Source organism: Boleophthalmus pectinirostris, unplaced genomic scaffold (assembly GCF_026225935.1).
Source record: "Boleophthalmus pectinirostris isolate CB_2022bp ecotype Guang Dong unplaced genomic scaffold, ASM2622593v1 HiC_scaffold_6, whole genome shotgun sequence".
Classification (NCBI taxonomy): domain Eukaryota; kingdom Metazoa; phylum Chordata; class Actinopteri; order Gobiiformes; family Gobiidae; genus Boleophthalmus; species Boleophthalmus pectinirostris.
This window is the reverse complement of record NW_026571447.1, coordinates 9961881-9981322: the sequence shown is the minus strand read 5'-3', so window position 1 is coordinate 9981322 and position 19442 is coordinate 9961881. Positions and strand designations below refer to the sequence as shown.

The 19442-nt window shown below is 38.8% G+C and overlaps 1 protein-coding gene across 1 annotated transcript in view; it reads right to left on the bottom strand.

Moving 5' to 3' along the window:
• Window positions 1-17249, bottom strand: part of bmper (BMP binding endothelial regulator) — a 58903-nt gene extending 41654 nt beyond the window's left edge. Inside the window, exons 1-2 of the mRNA XM_055164301.1 lie at window positions 16578-17249; window positions 8886-8971 (exon numbers count right to left, since the gene is read on the bottom strand). Of these exons, the coding sequence (XP_055020276.1) occupies window positions 8886-8971; window positions 16578-16659 (168 nt within the window). The 5' untranslated portion in view covers window positions 16660-17249. The remainder of the gene's footprint in view (window positions 1-8885; window positions 8972-16577) is intronic.
• Between the last annotated feature and the right edge of the window lie 2193 nt (window positions 17250-19442).

Sequence of the window (19442 nt, the reverse complement as noted above, 5' to 3'; positions counted from 1 at the left end):
GTCTGAAGAGGTTTTATATGTCATCCATGCATGTTTGAGTAATCTAGTGATCTCTCCTGGGATCTATTCAAACCCTCTTTACTAGGGTTGTAACGATATGCAAGTCTCACGATACAGTATCGTCACGGTATGAACCTCATGGTATGATATTTATTACGATATCGTACAATATTTTCACAATATATACATCTCACGGTGCAATATTTATTGCAATATTTTGTGGAGGCTAAACAGCTAAAACTGTTAATATGCTACTTTTTCCTCCTTGACAAGACTTAATCCAAAGAACTAAGACTTAAAAGTGCTTAGAACTGTTATTTCTTCTTGTAGTCTGCACTGAAATGGAGCAAAGAATCATGGTCTATGTAGTTCCCTCTGTCTATTTAGCTATTGCTACACCATAACTCTTAATTTGAGCAAAGAAACTTGTAATTCGATATATTGTGATGGCCCAAGATATTATTGTGAGAACTTTGACGATACGATATCACGATATTTCGGTTATTGTTACATCCCTAGAATATCTTGTCAGTTCGTTTAAAGAGGGTGTATTGTGCAAAATCGCCAGTTTGGAGCTTTCTACAATGTTATAACGTGCCCACATAAAAATATATCTGTTTGAAGAGGTTTTATATGTCATCCATGCATGTTTGAGTAATCTAGTGATCTCTGGGCTCTATTCAAACCCTCTTTACTGTTAATAGTACAATTCTGTCCAAAGCTCCACTCACAAGCTTACGTCACCCATACTCCTACACGACAATTCTCCATAAATATACAAAAGCAGGATACAAAACATATACACTACAACTTCAGAAACCTGTTGCGATGTGCAGTAGTTTCAATCAAAGAAATGCACGCTGATTGTGTTGTGATAGCGAGAGGGGGAGTGACTAAGCCAATTGAAAACTAAAACTAATTAAACCTTTTTATACATTGGTTTTGGTGAATATAGCATTTTCAAAACAATAAAAGGTAACACGGTGATCTAAGTATGTTATATGTTAGCAAGTATAATACTCCCTCTTTAAGGATCGTCTAGACACGCCACAAACATTATAGTGTAATTTTAGAAGTGTAATTGGAATAAATTTGTAAATAGAAACGTCATTCTGTTACAGCATGTTCCACCAAAAAATAACTCCTAATTTGGTTATTAAATTAACTGAATATGATCTAATATGTTAGAACAAGGCCTCTTTCTTCCTCTTCTCTCCACAAGAATTCCAGAAATCTAACTTGTCTTAACATTTGACTAGATTTCAATTGCAGGCTATTACCATGTTACCCTATAGTTATAGTAATTGAAAGTTATTGGCTCAGTTAAATCAAATTATGGTGGAGGCAATGCTGCAAAATTATATTTAAAATAACTTCTGTTTGGAATCATATATGTTTGGAATTATAATGATTATTGAAAATGGTTTGACTATATGATTCCTTTATTGAACTTGTTGCGTTGTTTGTGATTTCAAGCTAAAAAATATCTGCCAATAGAGATACAGGGAATTTAAATGTCCTATATTATGCAAAATTTACTCATGTGAACTTTTAGTCATGCTGGAATGTTTTTACCTCATCAAAAACTTACCTGGAGTTGTGTTTTGTTTCACTGACACATGTTTGAGTAATCCTTTATTATTAGTCTGTGTACATCTCCAAAGCTCAAAATGCGCTGTTCCACTTTGTGATGTCATGAAGCTGTAATTTTCAAGTTAACAGCTACAATTTGACCTTTTTTTGTTCTTTTTTTCTTTCTTTCTTTCTTTTTTTAATATCTCTAGTGAAGGTGTATGTAGTTTGAAAACACGGTGGAAAACTTTGTGTACCACATGATATCACAAGGTGGAACAGAGTGTTTTGAGAAAAGACGTCAGCCTAAATATGCAGGATTTGTGTGTCAAATATTTCTGTGAATGAAACAAAACACAAATACAAGTCTGTTTTTGATGAGGAAACAACATTATAACATAGATTAGAAAATAGTGTAATATGGGCGCTAAGGAACTAGGAGTAAATAGGAACTAAAACATGAACCAAGTTACAGGTCAAATCTGTGGAAAGGCAATCCTGCTCACAGTATCATTTTGCAATAAAAAGCACTATTTTTGAATAATTCACAGTATATTGCTATACTGTGGAATATCCCATACAGAGCATTAAGTACTTTACAGAAGAGGACAGGCTACGTAAGTCTGATGCCAACCTCGGCCCCACATTGACCCACTGAAGTTCGGAAGCAGCTCAAGGAAGCGAATGAAGAGTGACTGAGTGAGGAAGAGCGGACAAGAGAGAGAACAGAGATGGACAGACAGATAAGGAGAGATAAGACATCGTCATGGCGACCGGCCTGTCACTCTGTCTGTCAGCCACATCCACTCCAGGGCCATTACACTGGGGCCCTCACAAAGGCCCTCTGTGAGAGAAGGGCCCATTAGTGTGTTCTGGGCCCCTGACCCCATAAGGCAGCACAGAGCACATCAGGAGGGGAATAAAGACAGCTCTGAGGAACAGTCCATAAACACTGTGAATCCAAGAACAAGCTTTTATTGTTTTATTGGATGAATGTGTGATATTGTTAAAACTTCAGTATGTAACTTTCTGGAGGTGGCATATCATCTAGAAATAGAAAACTAAAACCATACTTCTCCACAGAGACGTATGCCCTACTGTGGGACATTCATCAGCCAGTTTCACATTGCAGAAACCATCTCGCAGCATTAGAATGTGTTCGCTCGACAGTAGGCGGGTACTTTTTTATTTAACCAATCGCTGCTATTTGGTCGTAACGTATGTAATGCGCCGCTAATGGGATTAACTGGTATATTAAGCTTTTTCCAAATCCCGTAGGAAGAAGGGTAATAACGTCCTTCCCTTCGATAAAATTCACCAAACATTCTCTTTGTTCCGGTTTTAATCCCTCGATCTCGGGAACTGTTGCCAACACAGAATATAGCTTTTCGCTGATTGGCTGGTGCCCAAACTCACACTTCTGGGGTTTTTGCGAACCATCTAGTGTATTATGATTCCTGACCTAGTCGCTGGAGAGAAATGACATTGAGCGGAGGCGTCAGCCTGGCTAGGACATTATTACCAAAGGAACAACTTTTCCATGGAAACAAGCAGGAGGACAACAAATAAGTGTCAGGTTTGTGGAGATGCAAGCCTGCTGACAGTAAAGATGCATACTTTTTTCATGTTTATCAGCATGAAAACTAAAACCAACCTATGTTATTGTGTGGCTAAAAAGTTGCATAGTGTGACTTTAATGTAAAGATGTGATATAGGCTATTGATTACTGATTATCTATTGTCTTGAGGTGAGCCACTTAGCCTACATGCTTGTATAGGCCTATAGGTTTACTGATGAAAACAAATAGACTAGTCCATAGAGTGTAGCTTGTGAACACTGAATTGGACCAAGCAAGACAATCACCAGCATTTTAATGTATTTTTAAACATATATTTCTTTGATTCCCTCTTGATCTTCCAATAACACATACTGAGCTCCCCAGTCTGTTGTGCCCCTGATCCACCACAACACTGTTCTATTATTAGCATAGCCTAAGTTTGACCTGGATGTTTTCTTTGATAAACTGCTGCGTTTCCTGATGCGGAGAGGAGGAAATTGTTGTCACTTTTCAGAAATAGCCGGAATAAACAAGATTCTTAGATGGAAAGGCTGGCTGCTCACAACACCAGCCACTTTTAGCATCTTAGCTGAAACTACGCAGCTAGCTTGCTTAATATAGCCTCTCGCTCATAGACATGTATACAGTAAGTGGACAGAGCTAACCCGCTAGCGCAGTAGGAAGTGACCATGGGGGTGTTTCTGGCTCCAATGACTCTGGCTCAAATGAACTTTACACTGAAAAATGGTCACTCCACTCTCTCTAAACTGCAGTGAGCCTCGTCATTTTTGTCTTTTTAATCCTTAATTATTATTAATTCCTAATGTGGAACTTGGATCCGATGAGTGCTAGTTAGCGATAGCCGAACACTATGGGTGACATCACACTCCCTTAGTCCACTTCTGTATACAGTCTATGCTCTTTTTACATCTGGTGGAGGTGTAGAATAAATAAAACAACAGCATTAGCCACTTGTATAATATATCAATAGCGGCTCTCTCAAAGAAGTTACCACTTAGTTACCTACTTTTTGTGCCTTCTATTATCTTACATAAATTTAGGAAGTGTTCATCAAAGCTAAAACACCACTTGCTGTTAAGCTACCAGTCAGGTATGAACAGCTTTAGGTTACGTCAAACGGTTCTTTAGGAGATAAACAAAGCCAAATTAAATATAAAGCTAATGGCCCTAATGTATATATGTTTATTAGTGAGCCTGTGAGGGGGGAGATGAAAGGGCCCATTCTCTGCTGATGACAGATAGCACTGAGCAGGGCATGGGCCGATGTCTGCAGATAACACCGACAGCCAATCAGGAGCCAGATACACACTACTTATGATATATTGTATACTCAGATTTTCATAGCAAATATAGTGAAGTATTATTACTACTAATGAGTTGGTACAAGACTATATGAACTGTGTGCATATATTTTGAGTTGTACACTTGCCTAAAATTATATTACAATAACATTAATGATACAAAGACCTGCAGGTGGTTGTTCTGGCACCATGTAATACCATGAATGACCACTACAGGGTTCCCACTCTTTTTCACTGACAAAATTTCAAAAATTTTCCATGACTTTTTCATGACATAAAGTGAATTTTCCATGACTTTACGGCACCCTACATGTGTAGAATTGATCAAACTTTTAGGCTAAATATGAAATGTTAACCTTTTCCACTCACCTTATGGTTTGGTATTATAGTTTTTTAACATTTAAAATACTGTCAATGCATTTATTGTCGTCTCTTTTAAACAAAAGGCGCATATGTTTGGAAATAATCATAATAGTCTAATGAGACCTTAACAGAACACCGCAGTTGTGTGAAAGAGATACTAAAATTTCCATGACTTTTCCAGAACTTTCATTGAATCTACAAAATTCCATGACTTTTCCAGGCATGGAAAATGACATTGTTAATTCAATTTCCATGACTTTTCCAGGTTTTCCATGACCATGAGAACCCTGCCACTGCTGAAACATGCAGATCTAACAAGTACTTAATAATTCACAAAATCAGTGTAATAGCCAGAGAGAAATCTAAACCTAGATCACAAGTTAACACGTTTTACGTTTTACGGCATAATTCTTTCATTTATTTATTTATTTGAATTCGGAAAATGCATACTTAGCAATGTTTCAGCAAGCAGCTTCATCATGAATATGCCACAGTCAGCACAACAGCTAAATTTCATCTGATAATAATGTTTTTATTTGTAGTAGACCTAAACACTGGGATGAAAAAACACATGTGGGACTGGGTTTCCAGAGCTGTCATTGGTTAAGCAGTGTCATGTGACCTCCTGGTAACAGTTAAACATTGTAGGCATATAAAGAAGTGGACATGTAAAGGAGAGTGGCGTCACCAGTCAAACGAGGCTCACAAGTCTAGCGGTTATAGGGGCCAATTTGGAACCATGTTCAATATTAGGAATTGGAATTTATTTACAGGATAAAATAGCAAAATAAAAACACCAGGACCATGTAGAGCGAGTTAATACAAACATTTTAAGACCAAAATGATGAAGCTCACTGCGCACAATATTTCAGTGTAAAGTCAATTGGAAACAGAGTTGATGAAGCCGGAAGCGCCCCCATGTTCACTTCCTATTTGGAACGTGGTGGCTAGCGTATTAGTCTAAGTTTATTGCCAAGTCATTCACGTAGTAGCCACATCTTGCACCGTTCACAAGACTTCCAGCTTCCAGTGAGACAGAGAAACCTGGCAGGCCCTGATGTCATCCCCCTGAAACAAAGAGCCACAGGAGGCCACAGACAGGGGCTGACAGGTCAAAGGCCACATGTTCCTGGAAAAAGAGAGCTGCGCTAATGTTTTGTAGCTAACAGCCGCGACAGGCCAAGACGCCGTGACGACAGGACAGTCTCTTAAAACAAACAATCCCCACTTGAGGTTTCACTGCGACTGCGCTGTAAACCCACGGAAACAGTTAAAGGAGTTTTATAAAGTGCTCAAGTTTCACTCAAAGAAAAAACAAAAAATACTGTTGCTAATGGTCACGTACAGGCAAATAATGTGAGCAACTGTGAATTTTAAAGGTCCACTGTGTAACTTTTCTAGTGGAAGGTTCGCCATCTGCTCGTCTCCATGGTGAAGTTATTGCTTTGCCTGTGATACTCCACAATATGGCATTAAACATATACACAGTTTATATTTATTCAATTACCAGTGTTTTGACTTCTTAGAATTACAGCAAAAACACAGTTAACAGGCCCACTTTTCCACAGATCTGACCTGTAACTTGGCCTAGTGACGTTTTCTGCTGGTCTTCATGGAGATAGTTAAATAAAGAGGGGGTATTATACTTCTATATCATATTTTTGAAAATGCTAAACTCACTTTAACGTGTTTTAATAGGTTTCACTTTTGTTTTCTGATGTTCTAAGCCCCCTCTCTCTTTGCTCTCCGCGCTAAGTCACTCCCCCTTCAGCGTGCTACCACAGCATAATCATGTGTATTTCGCTATTAAAACTGCTGCACATCAGGTTTGCGAAGTTGTAGTGCATTGTTTAGTATCGCGCTTTTGTATACTTAACGAAAACTGTTGAAGGCTTGTGGGCGGAGCATTGGACAGAGTTGTACTACTAACTGTAAGGAGGGTTTGAATGGTGCCTGGGAGAAATTGCTAAATTACTTAAACATGCATGGATGAAAAATATAAAACCTCTTCAGACATGTTTTTGATGAGGGGACAATATTATAACAAGGTAGATAAGCTCTAAAAAGTCTATTTGCATAATAACCCCTCTTTGAAATAAAATGCTACTGGCACAGCAAATTAATTACTACTACTTTCTAAAAGAACTACAACTCCCATGACAAAATTGTACCTGCAGACTCCTATAATCTACTGTTATTAGTAAGGTATAAACACCAAAACTACTGCACTACCAGTACTTTTACAAATTACAACATAAAATGCCTACTAGTGTTATTGCTATAAATACAAGACTACTAGTACGACTACACTATAATAATAATGATAATGCAGTACCATAATTCTAAGTATTACTATTTGCACTATTAATGCAACTAAAGTATATAGCTGACAGTTTCTGAAGTTAGTCAAATGTACCTCAAACTTATTCAGGTTGCCTATATTTATCTAGAAAATATTTACTTAATAATTCATAATCTTAAAGACATACTAGGCTACAGTTCTATCATCAAATCTTTTTCACAGAGAAAGGTCCCTGCTGGCTGGTCTCACCACACCTCTGGCTCAGGACGTCTTGAGGTGTGGGCTCTGTCTGCTCCTGATAAGATCCATCAAACAGGAACCCTAATCTACTGTATACACAAATATTGGCCTATACTAGCGAAGCACACGAGGTCACGGGACTGAACAGTGTAAAGGTAAGGTAAATGTTACTGAACACAAAGTCACAGCCGCTGACAGTCAAGAGGTTTCAGCAGGCTGGTACAGTATATAGTAATTCAAGTACACTTAAAGGTCCTATACTATGTAGAAATGTACTCTTGTGAGCTTTAAGCCATGTTAGAATGCTGTTACCACCTCAAAAACATACCTGGAGTTGAATCATTCACCTGTTTGTAAAACCCTTTTATTATTATTCTGTCTACATCTCCAAAGCTCAAAATGCTTTCTTCCATCTTGTGATGCCCTGAAGTTTTTGAGAGAAGAACTCCTAAATATGCAGGATTTGTGTGTAAAACATGTGAATGAGACACAACTATGGATATGTTTTTGATGAAAATCAGGTACAATGTCATTAATTGCCATAATAAAGCAACATACAAAAAAAACCAAAAACTTACTCATAACCCTCTTAATCAGTTACTAAGCCTGAATCACTCTTTATAAACAATAAACAATTTGTTCATTATGAAATAAGTCTTTGTTAATGCTTTACAACTCAAGACTCAAGCCATTCCTATAATTGCATTCTCTCTACCATCACAATGCCATTTCAACTATGTGTCTCCATCTTCCTCCACCCCATAAACAAAGCAGCAGCAGAACCAGCAGCCCCCTCAGCCTCTCCATCTCTTCCAGATTGAACCACCAAGTTTGAACATTAAACTTGATAGCAATAAATAAAACCTGACAGTGACCATAATGACATATCTCCTCCTTTTTACACCATATGTTGACAGTAGACCTTCCAGAGGAAATATTTTGAAACCTTCCAGAGGAAATACTTAGAAGGAATGGACCATTTCAGCACCAACTGAAACAACAGGAACACAACAGATCTCTTCTCTTACTCTGCGTGAGAGGCCTTTCCTGTTGTGTTCACCTGGCTCCCCCTGGACACTGCTGTGATGCCCTTCCTCTCCTCAAACTGCCCTGACACAGACCCTGGCCACTTTAGACTGAGACACAAAGGCGACTGAGAAGCACAGTGGAAAAGTTTCTGCAGCAAAACCTGAATTTCTGTTAAGATCAATAAAGTATTTTTCTATTTTCCTTCACTGTGATACATTAGAACTGTGCAGTTAATCTAATAAGTTTTGCTTCACAATAAGACGGTTCCAGCTTCAACTCCTGGCTTGTCTGGGCCTTTCTGTGTGGAGTTGCCTGTTCTTTGTGTATCTGGGTGGGTTTTCTCCAATTTCCTTCATCAACCCAAAAAGAAATACTTTTTTGGGGCATATTATTAGCCCTACATCATGTCTACAATTACTTCTAGCCAACATAGATTAGAGTATCCATGATTTATTATGACACCACAACACATACTGTATGACAAATCATGTGTTCTTACCAGGCACACACAGGTGATGCAGGGGTTATCAGTGATGTTAGGGATGTGCAACACTTCTCCTTCATTTTCACAGCTCGCCTCCGTACCTGCAGACGAGAAGAAAAACATATAAAATTTTCTAATCTAGATGAGAAGCTGGACGCGCCCCAGTCTGAAGCAGCAGACGTGACTTCATGCCTTAAATAAACTGTACTGATAAGGACACTAGCGCCAGGAGCCAGTCTTCTCAAACGTGCATGTGTGGTAGCTGTATTTGTTAAGCTCATTAGCCTTTGACATGTACGGATGGAACAGTGTTAGTGCAGTGTTTCAGAGCGTCCTACTTAGATAAAGGGAAGAATTTGTTTTGTAAGTGACGACTGTCCACAAATATTGGATCAACCTTTGAGCCTCACTAAAGAGCAGATTTATGGTGCAATGGTGTGCTCCGTAAATGCTCGCAGTTTTCGAGTAACAGACCTCTATTTAAAAATCTATTCCATTATCTATTTGCTTGGATAACATATCTGTAAAAAAACTAACCTAGCATTGTACTAACAGTCACTATTAGGGATGTAACAATGTCCAAATCTTTCGGTACGATATTATCACGACATGTATCTCACGGTACAATATTTATTGAGATATTTGGGAGAGGATAGGACACCTTTTTGCTTTTAAAATACGTTGACAAATTTTGGTGTGAATTATTTCTGTCATAATCCCAAGAATTCATGTAAAAAACATATCTTCATGTTTTCTGCACTGAAATGAATCATGGGATATGTAGTTCCCTATGTTTATAAGCTGTTGTTACTATAAAACCATCCATTTAAACAAAGGAACTTGTGATTCGATATATTGTTACATCCTACGATATTGTTGTGAGACTTTTGACGATACGATATCACGATATTTTGGTTATTGTTACATCCCTTGTCACTATAGAAATGATTAGTTTTATAATTCTTTTGTTTTGCTATTTAATTTTTCGTGGTTTATCTATTTAACTTCTAACAATGAATATTTTCTTTGAGTCCTTCGGGAAGACCCTTTGCCTATAACAAAGTGGCTGCGGTTACACACTCACCAAAATTGAATTACTATCATCTAACACATTATTTGCTCTCGGCAGCACAAAAAAAACCATATTGAAGCTGAGGTAGGTTTCACTTTCACTTAGAGTTGTGGACCAAAACAGTGAAACAATACGTACAAGTCCATGGTCCATTACTGCTGATCTAAAACCAGTGTAGTAAATATCAAAACAGTGAATATCTAACGTTTTCCTCGCTGTTTTTTACCCCATGGAGTTGAATGCTTCTCCTGGATTAAACACTAATGTAAAACGGACACATGGACTTCGCCAGATGTGTTATTGAGATCTGGAAGAATCAAATACCTCAACTGTACTTAGTATCGAAATTGAGTTTGAAATATTAGTATCGTGACAACATTATGTACATTACGCCAGGACAATCCATTATACCATTTCCATAAAATTTAATCTGACTATTTAAAAGCATGTCACTAACACTCAAAAAACAATCTCTGAACCAGCTTATCCCGGTCCTCATAACACTGTGTAAAACAGCCCTCTTTCTTATAAACGTCTCAAACAGAGAGGAATTGAGATGATTATAAGAAAGAGGGTGAGCCTTTGGTACAGTTAGATGTCTATAAAACATAAGCCACCGTGCATATATTAGAGCACAAAGTTGGGCTTCAAAATGTTACATGTTATTCAGCACAATACATATAATTCAGAAATCCCTTGGCAAGCTACTTGGAAGGTTGGAGACTGCTGGTGTAAAACATGTATGACAGGTGAGGTGACCAGTGCGGTGACAGGTGAGGGGACAGGTGAGGGTTAGGGTTAGAGTTTTTTTTACTATGTATTTGAGAAAAATTAGCCATGCCCCAGTACAGACATATTGTATAAGCAAGTCTGCTGTTTGCTGTTTGCATCTAATTATAAAGAGTTTCATTGTGAGATCATCAGGATGTGTTAGCATGCTAGTTGTTGTTATCTTTAGCTCTGCTCTGGCCTCGAGGAATTGTAAAAAGTGCTTATAAACTCATCGCAGTAAATAATTAGGATGCTCAATATGCAAAGGTAAGTAGTGAATAACTTGAGGTGACAGGTGAGAAGACAGGTGATGTGGCAGGTGAGGGGACAAGTGAGGTGAGACCCTGTATCCAATTTTTACCATGTATTTGTGCAAAAATAGTCATGCCCCAGTACAAATTTTTTTTGTATAACCAGCTCTTGAGGTCAAAATAAGATAAGTGATGACTAATTTAAGGTGACGGGTGAAGCAACAGGTGAAATGCCAGGTGAGGTGACAGGTGAGTCTCACGTCCGCCTCTTTAACCCGATCTCCAAAGCACCACACTGCGCCTTTGTTATGATCCGCTCCCTCCGTACATCTAAAGACACTTAAACTCCTGCAGTCAGTCAGTAAAATGTAACATGACCCCAGCAGAGGAAACTATCTCGAAACACACTTTATGATCCAGACTAAAGCCACATGTGGACAGGGGCAGACGCTACGGAAGACCCTCTCCATGAGGATGTGTAAGGGGGGCCAAGGGGGTCAATAGTGTTTGGGATAGGACACAAAAGCTTCCTTCCTGTAGCTTCAGTTGTGTTGGAGAAGAGGGGTCATGGGAGGTAACAAGAGTCATAAAACTTTGCTATGGCGATCTGTCAAAAGTTAGGATGGAGACAATGTAAACAATGTAGTTCAACGAAAGAAGAAAGGGGAAGACGAAATCCAGAGACGGTGGATTTGACGAAATGAGGTAGTGCATGAATTATTACCGCAATAGTGACTGCTAGAAAGTATGAAGGTACTGCAAGTGGTACAAAAATATGAAGTTAAATGAAAGAAACAAAATAAGAAATGCAATCAATTTGATGATTTAAAGATGCACTGTGCAACTTTTTTTTGGTCCTTGTCTCCATGGAGATGCCATTGCTTTACCTAGAAAGCTCCACAAAGATATTAAACCTATCTATCTACCATGTAAAAAAAAAAATGGGTCACCTCTCCACAGATCTGATTTGTAGCTTGACCTGGTGGCATCTCCCGCTTGTCTCCAAGTTTAAACCTAATAACGGACTGTGGAACATTCCAGACTAAGCAATAACATCACCTTGGAGACAAGACACTATGTACAGAGCATCTTTAAGTAAGGTTGGGGTTCACAGTTGTCCTGGTTTGGTTCCATTTTAGTCTTGATGTAGACTTGGTTTGGTTCTAGTCTAGTCCAAGTTTAGTTCAAGGTTTAGTCATTTTTTTTAACATTGACGTGAACGCTCTCGTCCCAATTTTAGTCTGAATTTTACTCCTATTTTTTTTTTTACATGGAAGTGAACACTCTTGTCCCAATATTCGTCCTAATTTTAGTCCCAATTTTATTTTTTTATATGGAAGTGATCACTGTCGTCCCAATTTTAGTCCCAACTTTAGTCCCAATTTATTTTACATGGAAGTGAACACTCTCATTCCATTTTTAGTCCCAGTTTTTTATTTTAACATGGAAGTGAGCACTCTCGTCTCAATTTTAATCCCCCCCCCTTTTTTTTTTTTTTTTTTACATGGAAGTGAACACTCTCGTCTCAGTTTTAGTCCTATTTTTAGTCCAAATTTAAGTTTTTTTTTTTTTTTTTTTTTTTTACATGGAAGTACTCGAACACTCTTGAATATTATAAATTGAAAAGTAAAATTTTAAATGCTCCATCAAAATTCAACTTCACACATATTTAAAACTAGTGAAAGAGACTAAACCAGGTCCACAGAAAAGACTGCATTTGTGGCTTGCATCTTTTATCCTTATTAATCAGATGTTTTTGATCAGAAATACATTATCTTTTTGATTTGGTTAGTACATTACATTATAAGACGTTTGACCAGTATACAATCTCTTATCTTTAAACCTTTATGCCTGTCAGTCAAGACTCAGGGCACCAGTAAACGTCTCCAGACTACCCCTGCTCTGAGGAGTCGTAGTAACTTGTGCTGTTAATCATCGCTCATAAATGTCTAAACAATCTAAGATAAGCAGTCGTTTGGTATAAAAACAACACAGGACCCTACCCCAGCCCACCTTAGGGACCTGTCTCATTGTTATGGAAACCAGACACACCCAAATGAGGTCTAATTTGAATCCCAATACTGCAGTTAGCATCCACACGCCTCATTAGAACCTTCTAGATTTACATAGAAATACTAACTAGAATAATTACGTAAATGCACATTTTAACTAACTTGTTATGTATATCATGCTCCAGTTACAGATTGTATTGTATTATATGAGCAGCTCTTGTGGTAAAAATATACCAGCTAATTATGAAGCATTTTATTGTCCTATAATATAATCAAGAAGTGTGTATGAGCACGGTAGTTGTTGTTGTCGGATTTACAGTGATGGCGAAACTCATTGTGGTGAATTATTAGGATGCTCAGAATTCATAAGGTAAGTGAGGAGAAACTTGAGATTTTTTGGGGCATTTTTTCATGTTTTAAGACAGTAAAAATCTGATAAAGCTCACATAAGAACAATTCCTTTTCAAATGACATAGTACAAATTTGGTAGCCAGGCTGGCGCCACCTAGTGCCTCCGCTCAATTTCATTTTTCTCCAGCGACTAGGTCAGGAATCGGAATACACTAGAAGGTTTGGAAAAACCCTGAAGTGCGAGTTCGGGCACCAGCCAATCAGTGAAGAGCCGTATATTCTGTGTTGGCAATGATTCCCGAGATCGAGGATTTAACGCTGGAACAAAGAGAATGTTTGGGAAATTTTATCAAGGGGAAAGACGTTATTGCCCTTCTTCCTATTTTGGATTTTGGAAAAGCTTAATATACCAGTTAGCCCCGTTAGCGACACATTACATATGTCACGACCAAATAGCAGCGATTGGTCAAATGAAAAAAAGTACCCGCCTACCTATTCTAACGCTGCAAGGTCAGACAGTTTCTACAAAGTGAATCAGGCTACAAATTCCAAGAAGAAGATAGAAAAGCAGTGAATAGAGAACTAAGTAATAATAAAATAAAGCTGTGTCTTATGCTATTTTGATCTATAGATATGCTATTTTGATATTTACAGTATAGGCAAGTTGGATGATAATGCAACACTGTATATAAATATGACCAAGTGATTTTAAAGGTGCACTATGTAACATTTCTGATGGAATATAATGGTTATGCTGCATGCTTTTCTCCATGGACATGTTATAGCTTTGCCTGGAATATTCCACAGAATGGCATTGCACTTCTCTATCTCCATGGAGACAAGTGAAGTGACACCCCTACGCCAAGTTACAGGTCAGATCTGTGGAGAGGGGACCCCGCTCACATTAAAACTGCATGTTTTTCATATGCATTTCTAATAGGAATGTAACAATATCCGAAATATCATGATGTCGTATCATTAAAAGTCTCACAATATATTGAATTACAAGTTCCTTTGCATAAATGCGTGGTTTTATAGTAGCAACAGCTTATAAACATTGGGAACTACATATCCCATGATTCATTTCAGTGCAAACAACATGAAGAAATATGTTTTTGACTTGAATTCTTGGGATTATGATGAAAATAATTCACACCAAACTCTTATCAAGGTATTTTAAAAGCAGAAACGTGTCCTATCCACAATTATATCAGCCTCTCCAAAATATCGCAATAAATATCGTACCGTGAGATGCATATCGTGATAATATCATACAGAGAGATTTGGATATTGTTACATGTCTAATTTCTAACAATAAAACCGCCTGTAATGTGTGCAAGAGAGGCAAGCCACAAACCAAACTGTGGAACATTCCAGGCAAAACAATAACATCTCCATGGAGACAAGCAGATGGCAGACACTTCAACAGAAAAGTTACATAGTATGCCTTTAATTAAATGACAGTAAACTAAGAAACTAAAAATTCTAATAAGTGCTGCGTTATTTTACTTCTGCTTGTGATTGTAATCCAAATTTCATCACTTTCCTCTACTTGTGCCATCTTTCTTTTTTACCACGTCCCTTTAACGCACCACAAAACGCTTCGTAACTTAATGCAACATAACGGTTTATACACTGACTTTGACCTCCCGCGTGTATCATGTGAATTCTATAGGCCTATCCATGCTTTAGGACAACACGCTCTGCTCTATAATCAATGTTTTCTTTGTTGTGGCGATAGAGCGGCCACAAATCAGTCTGTACAAACCAATTTTAGTCCCGGTTTAGTCCTGGTTTAGATCTGCCGTAGTCAGAGTTAAAACTTGTTGAAATCCCGCTCTGGATAAAGTTTAATCCAGGTTTATTCCAGGTTTATTCCAGCGCTGCGTTCAGACATGCCCAATTTCTAATTAATTGTGGTTATTTTTGTCATTTCGGGTTAGCACGGGGTCAGATCTGGGTTAGTGCCTCACGAAAAACACATTCATAACAAAAAGGAAGTCGTATAGAATGAATATCCATGAAATATGCCTTTACGCGTAAAATTTGAGCTCTCCAGTGCGCGCGTAAAAAGCAGGACAGGAGCGGGGTGACAGACGAGACAGGTCCGAGTTTGGAGACACTCTGGGCGACAGGCAGACAGACAGACACACGGGGAGACAGGGAGACGCGCTGGCACCACGGAGACATTTTCATTTACAACTTTTAACCAAGAATCAATGGGACTGTTTTTACGCACGGGATGAGATTAGCGATTTGCGAATATCGACTCGATCAACACCATTTTTTCTGAGAATTGTGACAGCTTTACGCATTGATTCAAACAAATAACATTTTATTTGGTCCAATATTTTAATTATTAACCAGAAAATTAAATTGTAGTGATGTAACTTTTTAGTAAGATTCCTACTTATAGAAATATGACGTTTGTAATCTATTGATGGTTTTGTTGCATGGAACGTTTTTTGGGGGGACTTTTTTCTCACTCAAAACGATAAAATAGTTTGTTTTAAATTGTTAATCTCCATGGCAACGGTCCTAAATCATCACCCTGCAACCCGTGGGTAGGTTAATACAATTGGTGAGTATAAATATATAGTATTAACTAAACAAATTGACACTTGCTCTTAAATTTAATAACTATAACCAGGAGCATTTTAACAACTACTTAGACACTGCTTAATTAAATTGTTAATCACTATGGCAACGATCCCAAATCATCATCCTGCAACGCGTAGATAGTCTAGTACAATTTGTGGTAACATTTGAGTCTAAATATAAAATTAACATCACAAATTGGCCCTTGTAAAAACGTAAATGTAAAAACTATAGCCAAAAGCGTTTTAACAAGCAGCTTAAACAGACACTGCGCACAACTCCGTAGACTTACAAACTATTCTTTTACATATTACATCTCATATATTTGATTTAGATGAAGTTAACAGATAAAACGAGCTTTGAAGTGGCATAACGGCACGTACATTTAACCACCCCACCCTTTAACTCATTTACGCACATGAAAGTGGCCGAGCGCAGCCCCCCGAAAAAACGCCAGTCTTAATTATTATACTAGCTGTTCACGCTGCTGCAAAGTTTCCGGATCGGTGCCCACATCACAAACTTGACAGCGCCTTTTATTTGAGTCAAACGCCACAGAAGCCCGAGCCTGCGCTGCTAAGTGCCGGGGACTGAGCGAGTGTCTGGCCTTTATAGTGAAGAGTAGATTAAAAAGCCATGTTTGCAACGTTACCTGTAATTAGCCCGGAGGAGGAGTGCGTCGTTTGGAGCAGCAGCACGCACCACAGCACGAGCCTACAGGTGGACGGCAACATCCTCGCGACTTGAAGAAGAAATAAAAAAAAATAGATGAAAAAATAAAATAAAAACAGAAGTGTCCAGAGGTGTTTTAGAAGATGTCGCGTCGCATTGTCGTAAGTTCACAGACAGCCAGTCGGAGTCACATTAGAATGACAAAAGCGCGCAGACACGTAGGAGACAGCGGCATGTCGCGCTCTTGAACCGGGCTGTCCGGAGATGAAAGCGCACGTGAAAGTATGGAAACAGTCCCGGAGACGTTGGCGAGCTGTGACTTCTCCAAAACGAGACACCGAATGAAGAAACCAACACACAACAGCTGTATCCGCGTAAGGACTGAGGTATTTTATCGCCAAAAGTCCCCGTACGCTCCGTGGACGCCGCGCCGTGGATGCGTCGTGGAGCGGTGCGCGCGTCAGTAGTGTCCTCCGCTCGCTGGTGTTCTCCACTCACAGTGCCACAGTCAGTCCAGAGGCAGAGGAGCGCAACAGAGCCAGAAGTCCTGCCTCCTACATGTGCGCGATCCGGGACCTCCCCCTGTACGGCTGCAGCGCGCGGAGCTTCCAGACCGAGCCCCCTCCGGCGGCAGCGCAGCCAGCGAGTGAACTGCGTCTACGGGCAGGAGCGCACTTTCGGTCCTGTCCTGCTGTAGCTACAAGAGAGAGAGAGAAAGAGAGAGAGAGTTGGGAGAGAACGAGGGAGGAGTGGTGCGTTCGCAAGTGTTCAAGTGCGAGAGGAGGGAGAGTGGTTTTATTACCCAAGGGGACTTTTAAGGGCCGTTACGCAGTACGCTGACTAGCCTATCATGCAATAAACAATAGTGCATATTGTCTGCTAATCCCTTCGTCGTCCAGGTTGGGTCGATTGCAAAAGAAAATTGAATTTTGGACAAAACTGGACAAAAGCTTTTAAGAGTTTATACTTTCGACATTTATTTAAGATGATTCTTCAGTCTAGGGCTGTAGTCGACTAAAGAAATTCTTATTTGACTAAAAAAGCTCTCAAAACCATTATGTGTCTCTATAAATCTGACCCAAACTACAACTCCATCAGAGTTCATGTCAAAATAAGTATTTGTGAAGGAAAAACACTGGGTGCACTATGTAACTTTTTGGTTGAGGGTCCGTCAGCTGCTTGTTTCTATGGATATGTCATTGCTATGCCTGGAATGTTCCACAGTACGACATTAAACAGCTCTTCTTTACATTTATTCACTTACAGGTGGATTTATAGCTCAAAAATACATAGAAAAACAGGCATTCTGACAGTGAGTGGGGTCGCCTCTCCCCAGATCTGATCTGTAACTTGGTCTGGTTTGGTCTCCATGAAGATAAAAAGGTTTTACCTTATACTATGAAACATTCCGAAGCAATAACATATCCATGGAGAAAAGCATTTCACAAACCCTTCACCAGAAAAGATACACATTGCAGAACTGAAGAAGTTACTTGGGTGAGTGGTGAGATATAAGATATTTAGTCTGAAAAACATTTGACAGAATTAAATTTTATTTTGTTAGTATTTTATAATTTTGTTTATTGAAGAACTATGTAATCCAGATTTATCTCCCTCGTTGTTGAGAAGAGCTACTGAATTCATAATGATTCAGTGCCAATGGAAAGTTAAACACTGACAATGTCACCAAAAATGCTAAAAGTATATTTGTAAAATCCAAACTACTCATCAAGGATACTGCTTATGACAGTGTATCAAAGAAACTAAAAAGAGATGAAACACTAGAATGCAAGAAGATAAGAAATATTAGCGTACTTAAAGGTGCACGGTGTTTGTCAGGCTGGTGCCACCTAGTGTCTCCACTCAATTTCATTTCTCTTCAGCAACTAGGTCAGGAATCGGAATACACTAGATGGTTTGCAAGGACTCTGGAAGTGCGAGTCCGGGCACCAACCAATCAGTGAAGAGCCATACATTCGGTGTTGGCAACGATTCCCAAGATCGAGGATTTAAAGCCCGAACAAAGAGACTGTGTGGTGAATTTTATCAAGGGAAAGACGTTATTGCCCTCACAACCAAACAGCAGCGATTAGTTAAATAAAAAAAGTACCCGTCTACCGTCAAGCGAACGAATTCTAACGCTACGAGGTCAGACGGTTTCCACAAAGTGAAACTGGTTGCTGAATCAGGCTAGATAAGAGCTATAAGAGCTACTGAATTCACAATAATCCGTTGCTTATGGAAAGTTAAACACTCATAATGTCACCAAAATGTAAAAAAAAATATTCCCAAAATCCAATGTAGTCACCATGGATACCGCTTATGACAGTTTATCAAAGAGAAAAAACACTAGGATTGCACACTTGAAGTTATGAAGACAATAAATATCAGCATACTTAAAGGTGCACGGTGTAGCTTTTGTGGCGGAGGGTTGTCTCCATGGAGATGTAATTGTTTTGCCTGGTATGTTCTACAGCATCTATTTCCATGGTGACAGGCAAGTAATACTACCAGGCCTAGTTACAGGTCAGATCTGTGGAGATGTTACCCCGCTTACAGTATAAATACCTATAAGCAATAAAATCACCTGTAACTGTATTAAAACTAAGATTTAAGTTTAATGTCATACTATGGAACATTCATGGCAAAGCAATATCATCTCCAACATAAAAGTTACACACTGCCCCTTTAAATGCTGTGTTCTTATGATATCTTCTTGTTGCAGACGGCATAGATACAACAAGGATTTGGCGTATTTATCTTAAAGTCATGGATAGTTTGTGTGTTCACAATATTCCTTAAAACGTGCGAAATCTAACCGCAAACCCAGATTACGCACTGCGCC